This window comes from Talpa europaea (assembly GCF_964194135.1).
Source record: "Talpa europaea genome assembly, chromosome: 5".
Lineage (NCBI taxonomy): Eukaryota > Metazoa > Chordata > Mammalia > Eulipotyphla > Talpidae > Talpa > Talpa europaea.
The window spans coordinates 102,002,409-102,023,677 of NC_140071.1; the positions used below are offsets into that span (position 1 = coordinate 102,002,409).

The window sequence follows — 21,269 nt, forward strand, 5'->3', positions numbered from 1 at the left end:
TTAGCTGTCACAAACCTGCATCCCTCTATTGTCTAGTTTTTGCCTTGTGATATTTTTTAAAATCTGGAATTAATTTCCCAAAATTACTCTATGCACATAAAATACATACATTTTATATTTATGATGAAGAAGGTGGATTTGTTTTTAACTCCATAACAAAGCATCTTCACCTTCTATGGATATGATAACTTGGTGCATAACTGTTGGCACTAAACCTCCCAACAGTAACTCTGTAATGAGGATGCCATTCATGTGCACTTCTGAGGGGGTTTCTTTTTCACACAGCTGCTTCTAAACAAAAGTCCAGCAGCCATTTGCCAGCAAACAGCCAGGATGTACAGGGTTACATCACCAATCAGTCTCCAGAGAGCATTGTAGAAGAGGCTCAGGGAAAGTTAACAGAACTGGAACAGAGGATAAAAGAAGCCATAGAAAAGAATGCACAGCTGCAGTCCTTGGAACTGGCTCATGCTGACCAACTTACCAAGGAGAAGATCGAGGAACTGAACAAAACAAGGGAGGAACAAATTCAGAAGAAACAAAAGATTTTGGAGGAACTACAGAAAGTAGAACGAGAGTTACAACTGAAAACTCAGCAGCAACTAAAAAAGCAGTATCTAGAGGTTAAAGCTCAAAGAATTCAACTTCAGCAGCAACAGCAACAATCTTGCCAACATCTGGGACTACTAACTCCTGTTGGGGTTGGAGAACAGCTTTCTGAGGGAGACTATGCACGATTACAGCAAGTGGATCCTGTTTTGCTTAAAGATGAACCTCAGCCAACTGCTGCTCAGATGGGTTTTGCACCAATCCAGCCTCTGGCCATGCCTCAAGCTTTGCCTCTGGCGGCAGGTCCCTTGCCTCCAGGGTCCATCGCAAATCTTACAGAACTGCAAGGAGTGATAGTTGGACAGCCAGTACTGGGCCAAGCACAGTTGGCAGGGCTGGGGCAAGGAATTCTGACAGAAACACAACAAGGGTTAATGGTAGCCAGCCCTGCTCAGACCCTCAATGACACGCTGGATGACATCATGGCAGGTGGGTTTATATTGTTATGAGCAGGTATCAAATATGATTTGCTTAAGGCGAGTAAGAGTGTGCCAGAATTTTTTGCCATTACCCAACTTGAGAACTATTTCTGGACTCTTGACCCATGTATATCTTTAGAAATACTAGTTCAATCTCAGAAGTCCTCAGACGGATTCAGGTCGAATTAAGGATTAGCTCATTCAATACAAGCGACTGCATATGCTAGGCTGCATAGTCTGGGAATCTAGGTGTTTTAGTAGTGGGATTGATGTTTGATTTTTTGGTTTTTGTTTTGTTTTTTTTCTCTTTAAGTTCAAAATACTAAGATTGAATTTTGGCTTTTTTGCTTCTGTATTCACATCAGTAAACTGGGAAACTGGTAGAAGTTGAAGTGCACAACTAAGTAGGACATTTTGCATGCCAGAAAGCTTATTTGTGAACAGAAATACTATATATCCTAATGGATCAGACTTCAAACCTGATGGATATTTAAAAATAATAAAATAAATTAAAACACTTAAACACTTTTATAACAAAGTACCAAATCAAACAGGGTTTGATTATATTGTATGTCAGTGATTTTATCCCCTGTGAATGTTAATGTGTAGTCACTTTCTAATTGTATTATGGGAAGTGTGGTCCCCTCACAGTATTACAAATGATATCTCTTAAAATGTGTAGCCAGAGAAATTTTACTCCATTATAATTAGTTTCATTGGCAAGAAGTATCTTAGAAGGTTGTTTTAATGGTTCTAGTTTTTGGTATTTGTTTTTCACGAGTTCTGTGATAAAGTAGCAGAATGGAATTTTATAGAATTATAAGCCATAAGAATGCTGTACTAAGAAGGATCATTTTCGTCATTTAAAAAAAAAATTGAAAAGGAAGGGAAAAAAAGGGAGCTAAAATTTGATTATTTCCATCTACTCTCTTCCCTCTTTATCTTTATTCTTAACGATGGGTCAATTTTTCTGATTGTAAAATTATTTTAGTAGCTTTACATAGTATGATAAGATTATAAGTAAGTTAGCTTTCATCTCTTAAGAGAATAAAACTAAAATGTATGGTGTTGATGTTTAGTTAACCTAGAGAACTTAAGGAAGCATCTAATGAGACAAATATAAATTGCACTAGACTTCCTTCAGTATCTCTTTATCAGTAATATGTGCAATGAAAGTGCTAATCATAGGGGGTGTACTGAGTACATTGGAAAAATTACTATTAATCAGTAGTAGTAAGACTATAAAAATTTTCTTATAAGATTTGGTAAATTTTTCTGTAAAATTCAAAAGATTTGGAAATTACTACTAAAGCACCATTGGCTTATTATAATAATTGTGAATAAATTTTCTTCAAAGTTATTTTCTAAAAATTGGAGTACAATAGTCAGAAATTTCAAATTTGATATTGCTTTCATAGCCAATAATTTAGACGATGGTGGTGTTCTATCATGTCATTGGAACTACCCCCCAAAAATATAGACTGATACTTATCCAGTTAAATGAAGAATGGGCATTCATACCAATGAATAGATTAAAATTTTTTTCATAGCCTATCAAATTTTACCTGATATGCTTGGGCATAGTTATCAATAGTGATTTGACAGTTGTATAGTTTTATGCTGGTTAGAATTATCAGAGGTTTGTAAAGTAGTTTTTCGTTTCTGTTAATTTGTCTACTACACAAAACCAAAATCTGCTTGTATGTTTTCATATAAGAAGTTTTTTAAAGTCCACAACTTTTTAGGAGATAAGACAAATACTTGTCATACTATAAAAATACATTACCTCAATATTATGCTTATTTACACGTGGAAAGAAAAGAGATGGCTAGAGGGAAGAAAAGATTAAAAGCATCCAACCATCTACCTGAAACCCCTTCCCTGTCGTACATCTGCATCTGCATAAACATCCACATACACTCCTGCACTCATTTCTATAGCCCTCTCTAAACTTCTTTGGTAATAGTTGTCTTTCAGTGGGCCAATTCCCACTGCCGTTTCTTTCTTTGGGTTTTTTAATATCTTAAAACCTTGCTAGACTTAGTCTTCCTTCCCTCTATTAGCATAACCTCTGTTCTTTATTCTTAGTCCCCTTTCTTGTTCTTAGAGAGTTCAATTTATTTTTCTTTAGTAGTTTAGTAGCCAAAATTTTCTGTCTTCCCTGTTCTTTGTATTTGCCAAAGCAAAATCTTACCCCTTTTTGGCCAGTTCCCTATTCAGTCAGTCTTAACCACCTTGCTAGCTACATTTGTTGCTTTTTAACTATAGAGAAGGAACAAGTGAGAGTCAGGTATTTAGTTTTATTAAACTAATTTCCTAGGTATGCCAAAGGAAATAAAGTGAGAAAATTGATTTTTCTTCTTTCTTTTAAGATGAGGTGATAAAAACAACCAGTTTAACCTAAAATAGAAAATTAAATTTAGTAGTTCTTTGAAAGAACTTACTGCAGTTGAAATGTAAATTAATCATAAATAATAAAATTATTATGATTAATAATAAAAAATTAATCATAATCATAGCCATTTAATCATAAAGCATAGATTTTTTTCATTGTTTAGTATCATGAAGTAAAAATAAGGTTTTTTGACAGATTGGTGTTCATTCTTTAAGCTACTTCTTGTATTTGGCATTTTCATTTGTGAAGATCTATCCAATCAAAGGAGAATATGGAATCTGTTTTAAGACCCAGAGATTTTATGTGGTTTTGAAAGTAGTATCTAAAATATATACATTTAAATTATCTTTATCTTAACATACAAAATTATCAATATGGAGTAATAATATCAAGGTAATTAGGTAATTAATTTAACATATTAGTAAATGACCTTTTCTTTGCTCTGGGTCCTTAAAGATTCAAACAGTGTTTTGTTTTGTTTTGTTTCCTCCTTTGTTTTTCTTTTGACTTTTAAGTGGACTTAAAAAATGTATAATTATAGAATGTGTGTTGCTATAATGTATAGTGTATGTTTGTGCTTGAACAAGGATTTCATGTAAATTAGATTTCTTAATTGGTTATCATGTTTATAATTGTCATAATAAGTTCAATTTCAGTTTTGTTCTTGGCAGGATCATAACCTCTTTTGCCTGATTTCAGATCCAGTTATGAATCATGCTTATGTTCTGTCTGATGTAGTTAACTACTTTGGTAACACACATCCACACTATTGTTGACCATATGAAGAAGACTAATGCCCATACGTTTAGCACTATAGTATTTTTAATAGGAGTGGGGGGCGATTAATGATGTTCACATATCACTCCAGAAGTGATATGGGGGAATATCACTCAGGGAATAAAGTACCCTCAATAGCCACCACATTTGGAGTTCTATCTCAAGTACTGACCTAATGAGCTTTTCTTAATTTGTATATTTTGGTGAAAATAATATTGTGGTGAAATATTTAGAAGAACTAACAGTAATCTATATTCAAACAATGATTGTGTGCATACATATTTATTTCTACTCTTTTAATTTTGTTCTCATAAGACAATGTAATTGTTGGATTGATTGGTGGACATTTTACCCCCTCTCAGGATAATTCTACACATGAGAAACTATATTTTCGTGTGAGGATCACAGTTTGTGTTTGACTGTGCTGTCCTACTAAAGGCTACTATACAGAATATTACTAGCTCCTGCTTGCAGTTAGTAAAACAGTTGGAGGTGTTTCAAATGATTGCATAGTAAGGTTCTCCCAAACAGTGATCTCACTTTTCATAGTTCTAAAATATAAGGTATGAAATTGGCAGGTAAAAATCATATTTTTCTCCTTCTACGCCTGACTATTTTACCTTTTATTTCTTTTGTGATTGAGAAGATAATAATGTACAGCCTTCTATTTGCATTTTTAATTTTAATCCATAAGAATATTTTTGTTTTCAGCATTATTTTAAATTAAGGTTTCATGATTACATACCATAAGGAGGGACTTTGTTTTTCACTGTATTATGTAGAAAATGAGTTACTCTCAGTGTATATTATAATTTTGGACTATTGTCCAAAGTTAGAAAAAAAAAAACAGGAAAATTCTTAGTGCAATGGTAAGCTACCTGTAGACATTTTATTTTTAAGTATTTAAGTATTTTCTGAAATTTATTTCCCACTGTTACCTAACAATGTTTCATCCTTATTAAGTGCAGTTATTTTGTTCAACAGCAGTCAGTGGAAGAGCATCTGCAATGTCAAACACTCCTACCCACAGTATCGCTGCTTCCATTTCCCAACCTCAGACTCCAACTCCAAGTCCTATCATCTCTCCTTCAGCCATGCTTCCTATCTACCCTGCCATTGATATTGATGCACAGGTAAGCTCCAAATTCAGGAGTGATAGTTTTTAACTGGGATTATGTTATCATTAAAAATATTATTCGGTGACTTAAATAATAAACTTTTGGTTGAATACCTGAGCTACAGTTACAAATAAATTAGAACCCACATTTAAAAAAACAAAATGCCAAATAAAGATTATTACTGGTAATTATGTGATATTCTGGCCTGGTTTCATACAGTGTCAAGTAATCTTTTTTAAAGTTTAGTTAGAAAAGGAAATTTAACTTAAATTTAACTTATTTAAGATTACTTTATATTTTCTTCTAATCTCAAATAAATTAGAAGGTATACGTTAAATTTTATAATGGATTTCACCTAAAACAAACAAAAAAAATTCACTCTTCCATTTATGTGTTTGATATACATTTATATTGTCTTGGAAAATTTAGGTCATGCTGACTGAAATATATACTGAATCTCTGTCTGGCTATAAAGTTAAGTTTGTTGTGGGTTTTTTTTTTGTTTGTTTTTTTTTTAGTTTTAAAATAATTAGTTTATTATAAAATCTTGAGACAAAGTGAGGTTGGAGAGGACAGGATAGCTTATATTTAGTCCTGAAAGAACACCAAGAACCTGACTTAGAATACTGTTGAACAAGGTAAGGGTATATGGCCTTTCTGAGAAATAGACTGAGAAATGGACTGAGAAATGTTTGCAGTTTTATTTAGTTTTGCAATTTGTTTAATAGCTGGGGATAGGGTGCAAGAGTGAGATTGGCAGTGTACATCATACAGCTTTTAGGTTTTTAGATTATCAGTTCTTTATACACCTAAATTTTAGGAAGTGAGAGAAAATGTGTATGTGTACTGCTGGACCAGTAAGGGCATGTACTTTTAACCCATTGAAAATAAAACCTCCTTTACAGTAAGATGTTTCTTGTTAATACTCTGAAGAAAGAATTTTATTTCTGTTCTTGCTTGCTTCCCAGATATTTATTATTTTATATGTGCTAATTTTTTGAGCACACTTAAAATTTCAGGAATTATTTTTAAGGAATTATCTAATCTTCAGACCACATACACGAGATAGCAAGTCTTAATACCTTTTTCCCTGATAAAGAAACCAAGGCTTGGCAAGATATTAGGCATTTTACTTACCATCAGTTAATTTAGCTAAGAGGTATTGGGCTAGAAGTAAATTTTTTTCTTTTAATAATTTGTTTATATATAGTTTACATTATTGTTCGTTTTTGTACAATGTGTGCTTTCTCCTCTCTGGTGTAGTCCCCGTAAAATTCCCACCACTTCACCCATGCACCATCACCGTAGTCCCTTTTGCTCATCCCTTCCTTGTTTTGATCCCCCTTCCTGCAGAATGTCTCAGATTCATAGTTGCCTGTTAATTTTATTTTTTTATTTATTGTTATTTTTTTTTCCTGATCCCTTACTTGGTTCTGCTGTATTCCTCCTATAAGTGAATGGAGGTCAAATTTAAGTTGGTTTGATTTCAGAAGCACCCTTCTCAACTTTCATACTATGCAGCCTTTTTAAAAACGGAGACATTCATTTATGAACCACGATGGTGGTTAATTTTTGATAGTAGTTTTCTTAATTTACTATGTTTCCAAATAGGTGCTTTAAGTGGTAAGAAAAAATACCTTTTGTGCATAATTCATCTGAGATTTTTTCTAGATTCTAAAATAAAAGTTCCATAAAATTTTGAATATTTGTGTTTATGTGTGGCTGTACTATGCCTTAACTATCAAGTGATGTGACAAAATACAATTTAAGACCAATATTCTTAACATTTTGAAAGATTGAATATTCTCTAGTTGTAGAAAAGAAGAAAAAAAACCTTTCTCAATACATTGAACTTGGTATAAAATTTGCATTATTTTCACTCCAGTCTGTTTTAGTTTTTCTTTTAATGTCAAATACTTTTTCTAGTTTACTTTGGAATAAGGCTTGGTCCATATCCAAAAGAAAAAACATCACCAAAATATAAAAGAATTTCTGTTTTAAATGTTTTTTAAATCTTTTTAAAGAAAAAGTTTCTCCAAGTATATCATGATTTTATTGAATTTGAAATTATAAAAATGATGACATTTTACCTGACTCTGCCATTCAGTCAACCATCATTCTTATTTATAAATTCATTTCTGAGACATTACATATAAATAACTAATGTTAATTTTTTTAAATGTTATGTGCTTTATTAAATAGTAGATATAATTATGTAATAAGATTTGACTGTCTTAAAAATCTGCTGCTTCTTTGTCCAATTTTGAGATAGAGGGTTTTCATTTGTACTTAGCCTAACATGAGTTACATGGAGTTTTACCATAATGGCTTAGTTATGCATTACAAAATTCCTACTTTAGAAAACATAATACAAAGCAAATACACAGAAATAACTGTTCACAAGTTTTTCCTTTAATTTTTGATAGTAGTTTTCTTCTAGTTTTTATGTTACCAAATAGGTTCTTTAAGTGGTAACAAAAAATACCTTTTGTACTCAATTCATCTGAGATTTTTTTTTAGATTTTTATTTGTGTTCCTATGTGGCAGTATATGTTTTAACTATCAAGTATTATGACAAAATAAAATTTAAGACCAATATTCTTAACATTTGAAAGATTGAACATTCTCTAGTTGTAGAAAAGAAGACAAAAAAAGCTTTCCCTCATTGGATCTTGCATTTGTTTAACAAACTTTAACATGTGCATTCATGGAAGTGGCAACTTTCTTGCCCCCCTGTGACTCTGCAGGTGCCTCTTTTCCATTCTAATTTTCCTAATAAACGTGCCCTTTTAAATGTTAAAAAACAAAGTAAGGGCCTCTCCTGGTGGCCCAGTGGTTGGCTGGGCTGTGAAGCTGCCCGCAGCCTCTGCAGCACTGGTTTGATCCCCTGCCGCTGGCGAGGGTCCCACATGGCCCAGCAGACCTCTCCTGCCACGCCTACTGCTCCCCTCAGCAGGGGAGTCAGTCTCAGTTTGCCTGTTCTGTTCCCCGCTCTGGCTCTGGTGAATTCTCTCACCCTCCCGCACTTATGACTGTGCCCAGTGCTTGTATAAATAAATAAATAAATCTTTAAAAAAAAAAAAAAAGGTGAAACAAAAATGTACATTCATGGCACTTCACGAAAACTAACTTTAACTTACAATCTTTATAATAACTCCATGATGTAGGTACTATTATTTCTCTTTTACAGATAAGGAGAGAGAAACTTAGAGGTTAACTATCTTGCCCATCAGTTAATCTCTTGCCCTAGCTTCTCCGTGCTTCCTGTTTTTCAGGGGTTTTAATTTTTTACTTATATATATTGGGGTAACTTTAGCTTATGACTGTATGTTTCAGGGGTTCAGATGAACACTTCTACCAGCCGAGCTCTCCCCACTGCCCCCCAGTAATCTTCCACCACGTTTCATTGAGCATCTTCCCCCCCTAATTTTCAATTCTTAACTTAGGTGTGGCATTATATTAACCTTGTCAATTGATTTTAGAAAATAGATCCCCACTTAAATGGCAAAATACCTTGTGTCTTTCATTTCTTCATTTTTCCAGCATGTTAACATAGCCATTCTGTATATTTATATCAAATCTTAGTATAAGAAAGAATAAAATAAATATTAATTCTTTAAAACCTCAGTGTATGTCTCCTTATTAAAATGCTAGTGAGGGGCCTCCCTGGTTGCACAAGGGGTTAAGCATCAGCACTATGAAGCAATCTGCAGCCACTGGCAGTGTGGCGATCCACAAGGTGAGGCAGACCTCTCCTGTCTGGCCCACTGATCCCCTCAGCAGTGTATTTACATCTGCCTGTTCTGCTCCCCATTCTGTCTCTGGTGAATCCTCTCATCCCCTCCACCTGTGGCCTATACCCCAGTTCTTACATGCATAAATAAATAAATCTTTAAAATAAAATGCTAGTGATTCCCAAAAGATGGTCCTATCTTAAATCCTTTTATTGATTATTGTAGTAATATTTTTAAAAGGATTAGCAGGAATTAATATTTAATTTCTGGGCCATGACGAATGCTGAAGATAAGAATTCGCGTTCTTTATATAGTTTCTCAAATCTTACGTTATTTAACTAGAAATAACCTGTGAGTGCAAGTGTATGTATGCCACAGGCTCATCACTTTTCTTTCACATAATGATTTTATTGACTCAAGTTTGGAAACTTTCAATATTTAAGATTAATATGACATACTGTGCTGTTAGGAAAACTTAATTTAGGTAACATAAGTAGTTGAAGAAATTATCTAGGACTGTTTCACTATAGCTTTGGATAGCATAGCCCTAATCTTTATTTTTATTTTGCTTGAATGGTGTAACTAAACTTAACCTAGGTACTATGGTATAGAGATTGGGAAACTTATAAAGATTTTTAAGAACTGCTGGTTTTATATGAAACTGTAAATATGATTTTGAGAGTTGAAAACCACCAAATTAATGTTTACGTATTTTGCCTTCTGAAATTTAATTAATTCTAATAGCACTTACATGAGGAAGAACCAGTTGTGTTGTTCATGGGTTGTTAAAACTTGTGTTCCAAAGGCACTCCCCCTTGTACTTTTCTTATGGCATGTTTTTTATGTATTTCTTAGCTGATTTTCATTTCTGTTCTCAAACTTCTAAGGATTTTCCTTCAACTTGGACTAACTTTTTCTTGTACATCTCAAAAGTAACAAAAATATTTCCTTACACAATTTGCCCCTTTTCCAGTTTTTAGTAAAGAAGGTTGACACTAAGTTTAACACACATGAGGACTAAAATTGTGAAGTATGTAAAATTATGTTTCACCTTTAATATGGACCTTTTTTCTTGTTGGTTTTGCAGAAGAGAATAGTACAGTTCTTTCACAATGACATAACAAGAGAAAAAGGAGAACAGGAAAAATGAGTTAATGGTGTTATACCATAATGCTGCCACTAAAGAATTTACTTTAAAATGCATGCATTCTACTTATATGAACTGTTATAACAAGTTATTTTTTTTTTGTTTTGTTTTTTTAAATTTTATTGTTATATTCCCCATACAATTGCAGCCCCCCCATTCTGACCCCAATCCCTCCCCTCCCGCCCCCGCCCCCCTAAAAGTGTCTCTGGTTCATAGTTTTTTGTTGATTTTGATTTTCACTTTCTTATAGTTATTCATTTTCCTGGTCCCTTATTTAAGTTTTCTAGATTCCTGCTATGAGTGAGACCATCCGGTATTTTTCTTTTTCTTTTTGGCTTATTTCGCTGAGCATGATCCCTTCCAGCGCCATCCATGTTGCTTATAACAAGTTATTTACGATCCTACTGATTGTTTTCACTTGTTGAATATCTTTATGTGCAATCCTTTGTAATCTTAAACATCACCTATGAGATGGTTAGAGAATGAGATATTTGGAATTATGATGGTAATGGAGGTATAAAATTTTTCAGCTCTATAGTCCTCTAATAGTTTTTTCAAAGTCATGTTATCACTTGATATAATCAATAGATATGCAACCTTTTCTAAAGATAATTTGGGTATGTTTTTCACCTGCATTCCAGCTCATCAAAACTTGCCTTTTCCTTTAATATTGTATCTGTCTTATGATTTCTTCCTGTTTTTCTCTTACAAAATTGAAAAATCATGTTGATTACTTATAGGTGGTTTTTACATTTAATATAACTTTTTTTCATTTTTTATAAGCCAGAATTGTCTTAGCAATATCTGTTATGGCACAGAATGCTGTATTTGATGTTATCATACTAAATGGAAATTTTCTTTAGAATAAATCTAGATGAACTCTCAACATAGTTCTGGACATCTTTCTCCTTTTCAGGTTTCTCCTAGTTACCTGACAAAGAAAATGACTTGTTAACCAGTATAATATAACATGGCCTCAGTGGTATTTTTGTTTTCCAGAAATTCATCATCTATTTTGTTATCATTATTGATTGGCAATATTCAGAACACCTATTTTTTTCTGTACATTGTCAGTCATTTTTAATTTTAACCCAAACTTCTACTTAGCTTAATTTGTTACTTGATATGTTATAAATCAGGATGATATTTCCTACCATTTTGGAATTGTGTAGGTGTGTATTTGGGGGTGGAAACCTTACCTCTGAATCTTTAAATTCTCTCTTTATTGTCCTTAAGAGATTCTCATGAAGTATTAGTTGCTTTCATTTCTCCTTAATGCAAAATACAATGAAAGTACCCACTTTTAACATTTCCAGGGCATTTAGGGTATTAATCCTCCTTTCTCAGCTTTAAATATTTTCCCTTCAACTCTCATAGTAGATTGTTTTTATTTCTCTTGTAGTTTGAACGTAAATTTGTTCTCTATAGTAATCAGCAGGCTCCTGTTGAGCAGGGACTGTATTTACTTACCATCCTCAACCCTAGAGTACCTAGCAGAATACTTTGAATATAAAAGGTGCTAATAAATGTTAGTTGAATTGATGATATGGATAAAACGTTATTTTACTGATTCACTAAAATTGTCCATGCCTGTTGTTTTCATATTTTGTTTGTTTCTTCATTCTCTAAGATTGACCCCTTTTTACCCAGGAAGACTTAGAAACCTCGTAAATTTCATCATAAAGTTGACTCTCATAGTCTATACCGTAACCTACGATGCACATAAGACAGACTCAACATTACATTTACCTCAGTGAGGTTTTCCTTAGGGCTGCTATAGATGTAATCAGGAAAGCAGGATGTTATACAAGACCCTGTTGGTTTTTTTAAGCCAATCTTACTAGTTAATAGCTTGTGTGACCATCAGAAGGTTATTTCTTTGAGTCCCTTCCGTCTCTGAAATTCCTTTCCTTATATACCTGAAATGAAGATCAAATACTATAACACAATTAGAGCTGTCACTCACTTAAGTATTCATGTCCTTCTCCATTGTTGTAGTTGGTGCATCTCTCCCTTGTGGCCATCCCTGATCTCTGCAGTCAGTAGCTCTGCTCTCTGCCAGCCTCTTCTGCAGAGCAGTTTTTGCGGTCTCCCTCTTCATCACTGACTAGTAGGCTTTTTCTTATTTCTTGACTCTACCGATTTTACCTTTTGTCTCTTGTTATTCATTTTTTTAATAATGGAGCTTGGTTTTTAGAGTTATTGACCTTCTGGGAGAATATGCCTTTTTGTATTTATTACATAAATATAATAGATGTAGTATAAATACAGTGAATACATATTTCATATATATAGTCCTTTGTTTTATTAGTAATAAAGCTGTTGTCATTCACTCAACTTATTTTTTCCTAGCAAAACAACCCATATAAGGTGGAGAATAAAAAAAGTTAAAACAGGTAGAATGAATTTTAAGAATATATTTTATTTAGCTTAAAAAATCCATGTTATTGCTTAAAATGTAATCAACACAAAAAAATTACTGAGCCATTTTTACATTTTTATTCATACCAAGTCTTCAAAGTTTGGTGTGTATGCTGTACTTTCTTCATTGAGTGATCACGTCATCCTGATTTCCCCCAAACTTTTCTGGTTTTAGCATCAGTCTCTCATACCAGAAATTCCCTCAATCACAGACAAATTAGAGTGATTTGTCGCCCCATTTAGAATATATCTCAACTTGTATTTCATTGGAAATACTTGATTGATATTTAGATTTGAGTAAATGTACAAATGAGAAAGTATATTCTTTTATTCAAATTGTTACAGACATATTAAAAATAGGTTTCCGATCAATAGAATGCCACTTTCAAATTTAAATTAAAAATTCAGTTCCTTAGTCACACTAGCCATATATTAAGAACAACCACATCTTGTTAGTAATTACAGTTTTTGAATAGCACAACTTCAGCATACTTAAATAGTTCACATAAAAGCATTTAAACTGTGATGATAAAATGTAGCCTCTGATAAATTCAGTATTTGTCAGTCATTAGCAGAAATCAGAAGTAAATTATATATAAATGGTGTTATGTCTTAATTATTATAGTCTTTTTTTTTTTTTTTTCAAAATACTCTGTGTATTATGTATATGTTTTTGCTACTTTAAGTAAATGGGGGCTTTGTTCTCAAACACAGCTAAGTTACTTGGCAGCAAATTTTTTATTTGAAGACTTGCTTTTCATCTTTGTTAGATGGGTCCAAAACCCCACTGTTGAGATTCTACTTGATATCCTACATGTTTTGATGTCTTTCGACTTTAATGGAAACCAAGCTATTTTCTCTTCCCTGTTTAAGCTCTGGGTATTGTTTAGCCCAATCGCTTCTGATAGTCTTTCCTCATGCACATGTGCTGATACTGAAGACTGAAGGGGAGCCCTCTGCAGATTTCTGGAGTACTCTCTCTCATAATGCTTTCCTCAGCAATAGTCTGCCCCATAAATTGTAGCCACCTTGACCTTTCCAAACTCTTGTCTTCTCAACTCAAGAGACTGTCAGACTGTTTGGGTACCCGCGCCCTACACTGCAGCTTAGAAACATTCTGGGCAGTTAAGTTAATAATTTCTGTCTTCAGAGATCACTGTCAAGTACTGCCTATCTAAAGACCATCATTTCAAACGATTTGTCCTTTTTTTAGTGATTTGAAATGGGTAAACTAAATCTTGTCTGTTATTCCATTAATGGCTAGAAGTAAAAATGAATCTACAGTACTTCTTTTATTCATGTACTTAGAAAGAGCGTAAAAATCATACTTTTTTTCCTTTATGCTTGCTCTAAGAATTGCCCACAAAGTCCAAATATTATTTGTAACATTTAAAAAATCTCAAGGGGCCTCCTTGGTGGTGCTGGAGTTAAAGTCTCAGCACTACCAAGCTATCACCACAGCAGCATGAGTTCAATCCCTGGCCAGGGAATCTAACCCACATGGCTCAGCAGACCTCTCCTAGCTCTCCTGCTGCTCCCCTCAGCAGTTTATTTCAGTAGATCTGCCTGTTCTGCTCCCCACTCTGTCTCTGGTGAATTTTCTCACTCCCTGCCCCCCACACCTCTCGCCTACACCCCAGTTCTTATATGCAAAAATAGATAAAATACATTTTTTCTTAAAGTCTCAAGTTGGCCACTAATGAAGAAAAACAAAAATTTTTGATACAGTGGAGTGGGGTCCATATGTATTTTTGTATGTTTGGCATATGTACATATTATGTAACTGATGCTGATATTTTCAAATTACACTAATACACTAGTCAAAATTAATTTTTTTTTTTTTAACAGACTGAGAGTAATCATGACACAGCATTAACACTTGCTTGTGCTGGTGGTCATGAGGAACTGGTACAAACACTGCTAGAGAGGGGAGCTAGTATTGAGCATCGAGACAAGAAAGGTAAGGCCTATTTTTGTTACTGTTTTTTTTTTTTTTTTTCTGGAATATTTGTTCTGTGAATACTACTTCTAGGCCTATTTGGATGTTTAGATATAATGGAAAACAGTGCTGTCTCTTTGCCTAGTGAGAAGATCATTATTTTTCTACAGGCTTTACTCCACTCATCTTGGCTGCTACAGCTGGTCATGTTGGTGTTGTGGAAATATTGCTGGACAATGGTGCAGACATTGAAGCCCAGTCAGAAAGAACCAAGGACACACCACTATCTTTGGCTTGTTCAGGAGGAAGACAGGAGGTAACATTTTCCCAAATGTAATTTTTTCTCCCATCTGTTCAGCAAATGTATGTTTTAACTTACATGATCAATGGAATGACATTTATTTGTATGTAATCGAATGAAACTGTTATCTATTTAGCAAAGGGGCACGTTTTAGTATTAGCATAAGCTATATTGCCAGAAAACGCATACATTTTTTATTATGCTGCTCATCTAAAAGTAATACCTGCCTCTGGAATCTCTTTTGTTGCATTGAGTCTAACAGAGTGACTAAGACATCTTATCAAATCAGTAAGTTCCTTCTGTGCAGAGCCTATGATCACTTGTCTTTTTCAGTCCCTGAGTACATAAAATGTACTAAAATTCAGCTTCTGTTGCTCTCTACATCTTAGATTAGCAAGACATTACAACTGTTTGGTTTTTAGTTGCTCTTTTGAGGATTCGTGTCTTAATTTTCTCCACATGTTTTGACTTTGGAGAACAGATTATCAATACAATTATATGGCCTTATATGGTAGTTTTCTAAGGAAGCTAGACTAGCTCTTATGGTCAGGTGTAGGCCCACTAGCTCTACACTCCCTTGTGTCTTATAGACTCCTTTGTGTCTTACTAAATATATAAGAATAACCATCCTGATAACCTAATTTTTTAAATGTATTTTAAAAATCATGTCTATCTGCAATGGATATAAAGCTTTTGGTTAGCCAGTCATGCTGTCTTTATGGACTGACAACTATTCAGTCCGGGAGTTGTTGGATCTTAGATTTAAGAAGTACTCTAAATCATCTAGATCAGTTTCCTACTTAGATTTAAAATCTTTCTTCACTATCTTGATGATTATAAAGGTGTCATGTTTATCTAGCCTGAAGTATGCCATCCCTTAGTTTCCCTATTGTTCCTAATTCTGTTTTTCAGGCAATGGAAAGACATTTATATCCTCTTTCTTTAGATATTTGAGTCTGTTTTAGCTAGTCGCCTAATTTGTATGAGAAACAGACCCTGTTCTTTGGTACTCTTGAGGGTACCTTTTCCAAACCCTGAATATTCCATCCTTTATGTTAGTATTCTTCCTGAAATAATATATCTAAAGCCAACTGATAGGGCCTCCCCTGGTGGCACAGTGGTTGAGCGCTGGGCTGCAAAGCTGCCCACAGCCTTTGCAGCACTGGATCGATCCCCGTCCACCAGCGAGGGTCCCACATGGCGCACAGACCTCTCCTGCGTGCCCACTGCTCCCCTCAGCAATGTGTTTCGTCAGTCTGCCTGTTCTGTTCCCCGCTCTGGTGAATTCTCTTGCCCTCCCGTGCTTCTGACAGTACCCAGTGCTTGTATGTATGTATGTATGTATGTATGTATGTATGTATGTATAAACAAACAAACAAACAAATAAATAAATCTTAAAAAAAAAAAGCCAACTGATAGAATGCTACCTCTCTATTTGTATGTCTTAAACTAGCCTTCTCCCTATTCCCCCATCCCCCTCTTTGCCTAATACAGTATATCAGATTACATTGAACTCTAATCAGGTAAATCTAGTAGGGTCTTTTAATAAATTAGCAAGTAAAAACTATTAAGAGACAATGATAATACAGGCATAATAAGTTTTATAGCTTTGGCTATTTCTATAAATTTTGCTTCATTATATTTGGGGTACATACTATTAAGTGGACATTTAGATGTACTTACTCCTAGAGATATGCTGCGCAAGAGACAGGAAAGGAATATTAAGTATATTACTTAGTAAATATTAGTATAGTAATTATTAGTAAACTTTATTTAGTAAAACTATAAAATTTTGATTAGGGGCCTCCCCGGTGGCACAGCGGTTGAGCGCTGGCTTGCGAGGCTGCCTGCGGCCTCTGCGGCGCTGGTTCCATCCCCGGCTGCTCCCCGGCCACCGGAGGAGGGTCCCACATGGCGCGCAGACCTCTCCTGACACCCGCTGCTCCCCTCAGCAGTGTACTTCGGTCCTTCTGCCTGCTCTGCTCCCCGCTCTGGCTCTGGTGAATTCTCTCACCCTCCCTCGCTTCTGACTGTACCCAGTGCATGTATAAAACAACAAACAAACAAATAAATAAACAAATAAAAACATGCCTCTATAAAAAAAAATAAAAAAAATTTAAAAAAAAGTTTGATTAGGATTTTCCACTTTATGGCTTAAGGGACTCTTTATGAAATAAAGTAGCCTAATGCCATTTTTTGTGTTTTTTATAACCTTGTCATATAAGCTACCTAGCTGTGAAAGAAAAAAATGAGAGTCATATCTAATAATGGTCATAGTTTTATACAAATGAGTAAAATTTTAGCTGGCATTTAAGACAAAGCACTACTCATTAACATTCTTATGTTATTCTCCTGGTAGTCTTTTAGATTATTAATAGTAAGAGCAAGGTATGAGGTATGATCTTGAAAAATCCTTAGCTTCCCTATATCTCATTTGTAAATTGAGGATGAAACTGATAATACCTGTGTCAGAGTTTTGTGTATAGATGTATAATGGACAGAAGTCTATGAATCACCAATTTATTCTTAAAGAAATGCTAATTATGTTTAGCTGTCAGAATGCAGATTAAGAGCACCGTGGTATATTATCACATCTACTTTGAATGGCTAAAATTATAAAAACTGACAATATCAAATTTTGCCAAGAATGTAGAGCAACCAGAAATCTCTTTATTATTACGAGGTAAAGATGGCAATTTCTTATAAAAGTAAACATAAACCCAGAAATTTTACTACTATGTTGAACCTTTAAACAATAAAAATGTATTTCCACAAGAATGTTTATAGCAACTTTATTCAGAATTGCCAAAAATTAAAAACGGCAGTGGTGTTCATCAGTAGAAGGGTAAAGTATAGCCTATTCCTATAATAAAATGACTCTCAAACACTGTGATTTGATATATATGAAGATACAGAGTAGAAGAAACTAACCTGTGGGCAGGATTGACTGGGAAGGAGTCATGAGTAAATAACATGAATTTAAATTACATTTGTCAATACTTAGTGAATGTGGACTTAAGTTCCGAGCATTTGTTGTAAGTTATAAATTTCAGTAGTAGTAATAGTCTAGTTAATATTCAAGCTATTTAAGGGAAACTGCAGGTATCTACAATTTGTTGACTTTTTCAACCTTTCTGTATGTTTACAATGTTCATGATAAAACATTCAGGGAAAATAAGTATTAGATTTATTCCATTTCTTTTTTTTTTTTTTTTTTTTTTTTTTTTGTATAGAGGCATGCTTTATTTATTTGTTTGCTGGTCTGTTTGTTTGTTTTGTTTATACATGCACTGGGTACAGTCAGAAGTGCGGGAGGGTGAGAGAATTCACCAGAGCCAGAGCGGGGAACAGAGCAGGCAGAAGGACCGAAGTACACTGCTGAGGGGAGCAGCGGGCGGCAGGAGAGGTCTGCGCGCCATGTGGGACCCTCCTCCGGTGGCCGGGGAGCAGCCGGGGATCGAACCGGCGCCGCAGAGGCCGCGGGCAGCTTCGCAACCCAGCGCTCAACCGCTGCGCCACCGGGGAGGCCCTATTCCATTTCTTTTTTAAAATTCACTATGTGGTAGAATAACATAGAGGTACTTCCTTACAAAATAGCATTGCATAACACATAAGGTCCAGATCTTCATCAATATACTGTTTTATTCCAAGAGATTCCAGAAAGGATTTTACTAGAGAAGCTATTTCTTTGTTGGATTCTGTGACCTCCTGTTATCATTTGAGGCTGATTTTTATGCAAAGAATGAAAGGAGAATTTTTCCCTTCTTTTGTTAAATAGTATACCACAGAAATAGAGAAAGCAAATATCGAGACGTTGTAAATTGTCTAAGAAAATATATTTTTCCTTTCTTCCTTTCCAGGTGGTGGAACTATTGTTAGCTCGAGGGGCAAATAAAGAGCACAGGAATGTTTCTGATTACACACCTCTAAGCCTGGCTGCTTCTGGTGGCTATGTGAACATTATCAAAATATTACTAAATGCAGGAGCCGAGATTAATTCTAGGCAAGTTTAATTCTTTCTCTACAAGCCCCTTAAGATTTTTGTATTAAAGATGTTTGCAGAACTCTTACTTTTTAATACCGTATTTAGCAAATCCCTTCATTGCAATCTAGAATCCAAATTGGTGATAAATTTTAAGGTTCATTTTATTTATTTAAAACTTGACATCTTATTCGAAAAACCTCAGTCCTTTATTTCTTATGATACTAAAAGTAAACATGAGTTTATATTAACCAGGCAAGAATGCTTTATTTAGTTACGATGGAAAATTAAAATGGTAATTTAATAAGTTAACCACTTTCAGGTTATGCATTATGTTGAAAGAGGTACAAGAAAGTATTCTACAGAAAGATTTTAGTGGAGTCTTGGTAATTTCACATACACTACCTGTGATAAGGAAAATTTATTATTTTAAATAATCCTACAAAATTAAAGAATCTAAAATAAATCCTGAAATAGTGTATAGTAGACTGTATACTAGAGTATCATTTAATTTTTCTTGGACATTTAAAGTGTTATTTTTTCTTTCTTTTATTCTCCCTACACCTCACTCCCAGAACTGGTAGCAAATTGGGCATTTCTCCTCTGATGTTAGCAGCTATGAATGGGCACACAGCTGCTGTTAAACTCCTGTTAGACATGGGTTCTGACATAAATGCTCAAATAGAAACCAATCGGAACACTGCCCTTACCTTAGCCTGCTTCCAAGGAAGAACTGAAGTGGTTAGTCTCCTACTTGATAGAAAAGCAAACGTGGAACACCGAGCTAAGGTAAGACAAAATCTGAAATTTTCACATGAATTGCTTTGCTATTCCATGCTAATTATAAGTTTTGTGTTTTACCCTTTTTTAAATTGGGGTAATACTGGCTTACATTGTTTGTTTTTAGAAATATTGTTCCATCTTAGAAGTAATTTTTTATAGGTCCTCCCTGGTGGTGCAGGCAATTGAGCGCAGCGCTGTGAAGCTGTCCACAGCCTCGGCAGTGCTGGTTCCAGCCTTGGAGCAACGCACATGGCGAGCAGACCTCTCCTATCTCGCCCACTGCTCCCCTCAGCAGTGTTTTCAGCCATTCTGCCTGTTCCCCACTCTGTCTTGTGAATCCTCCCACCCTCCCGCACATCTGGCCTGTATCTCGGTTCTTGTATAAATGAAATAAATCTTTTTTTAAAAAAAGAAAAAAAAAAAAAAGAAGTAATTATTTATTTATTTTTTACATCATTGTTCATATTTAAACAATATTTGCTCCCCTCCACCCCCTCAGGTATAGTCCCCATAGAGTTTCCTTCACCAGTGTACGTGTGCACCATCACCATAGTCCCCTGTGCTCCTCCCTCTCTCCCTCTGATCCCTCTCCCTCTTCCCCTGCAGTATGTCTCCGATTTATAATTGGCTGTTTTTGCTTTGTTGTGTTTTGTGCCCCCCCCCCTTTTTTAAACACTGATGTCTTATTTGGTTCCCCTGTATTCCTGCTGTAAGTGAAACCATCCGATATTTTTCTTTCTCCTTCTGGCTTATTTCACTGAGCATAATTCCTTCTAGCTCCATCCACATTGTGCAAATGGCATGAGTTTATTTTTTTGATTGCTGAATAATATTCCATTATGTATATATACCACATCTTCCAGATCCAGTCATCTATTTTTGGGCATTTGGGTTCTTTCCTGGTTTTGCCTGTTGTAAATATTGCTGCAGTAAACATAGGGGTGCAAGTAAATTTTTACTGGTAATGCTATTTATTGTCCGAAAGGTATGTATTACTATAAAAGAGTGGAAGGAATATTTGTTAAATACCATTTACACTAAAATTTTTTGTAAGAAAATGATATTTGGTAGATTGACTTTTCAAGAAATAACATTAACAGGCTAGTTGTGTCTGAAATTTAGTTTTGAGTCCTTGTGACAACTGTATCATTGCTCTTCTAGATCGTTGTTTTTTTAACATTTTTAGTCCTTTGCAGTTTCTTATGTGTTGTGTTTTATTTTTTACTAAACCTAGACTGGCCTCACACCACTAATGGAAGCTGCCTCTGGTGGATATGCAGAGGTGGGCAGAGTTCTTTTGGATAAAGGTGCTGATGTTAATGCCCCTCCAGTGCCCTCCTCGAGAGATACAGCTTTAACCATAGCAGCAGACAAAGGGCATTATAAATTCTGTGAGCTTCTCATTGGCAGGTATGATGTTACTATACCTTTCATATGTGAACATGGTGTTCCAAGTGATGATTTTTTTCCCTGGGAGAATTGTACTCTTATAAAAGTCTTCTTCTGTAAAGTACAAGTACATGCTTTATTTTTTAAACCTACTTCTTATTTTCTACACCTTCAGAGATACGCTACATTATCTAATTTATTCCAGTGCAACCTAGAAATATTTCTTTTTCTTTCTTGTGTGTATACACTTTCAAA

The 21,269-nt window shown here is 34.7% G+C and overlaps 1 protein-coding gene across 5 annotated transcripts in view; it reads left to right on the forward strand.

Annotated features, from left to right (window-relative positions):
• ANKRD17 (ankyrin repeat domain 17) overlaps window positions 1-21,269 on the forward strand; it is a gene marked incomplete at both ends in the record, with an annotated part of 144,430 nt that overhangs the window by 90,691 nt on the left and 32,470 nt on the right. For 2 of the 5 annotated variants that reach the window (XM_084233291.1, XM_084233293.1), the window contains 7 exons: window positions 286-1,038; window positions 5,185-5,333; window positions 14,469-14,580; window positions 14,730-14,875; window positions 18,721-18,863; window positions 19,418-19,631; window positions 20,860-21,035. In XM_084233291.1, the coding sequence (XP_084089417.1) occupies window positions 286-1,038; window positions 5,185-5,333; window positions 14,469-14,580; window positions 14,730-14,875; window positions 18,721-18,863; window positions 19,418-19,631; window positions 20,860-21,035 (1,693 nt within the window). The remainder of the gene's footprint in view (window positions 1-285; window positions 1,039-5,184; window positions 5,334-14,468; window positions 14,581-14,729; window positions 14,876-18,720; window positions 18,864-19,417; window positions 19,632-20,859; window positions 21,036-21,269) is intronic. The other 3 variants (XM_084233294.1, XM_084233295.1, XM_084233292.1) reach the window with 2 other exon arrangements.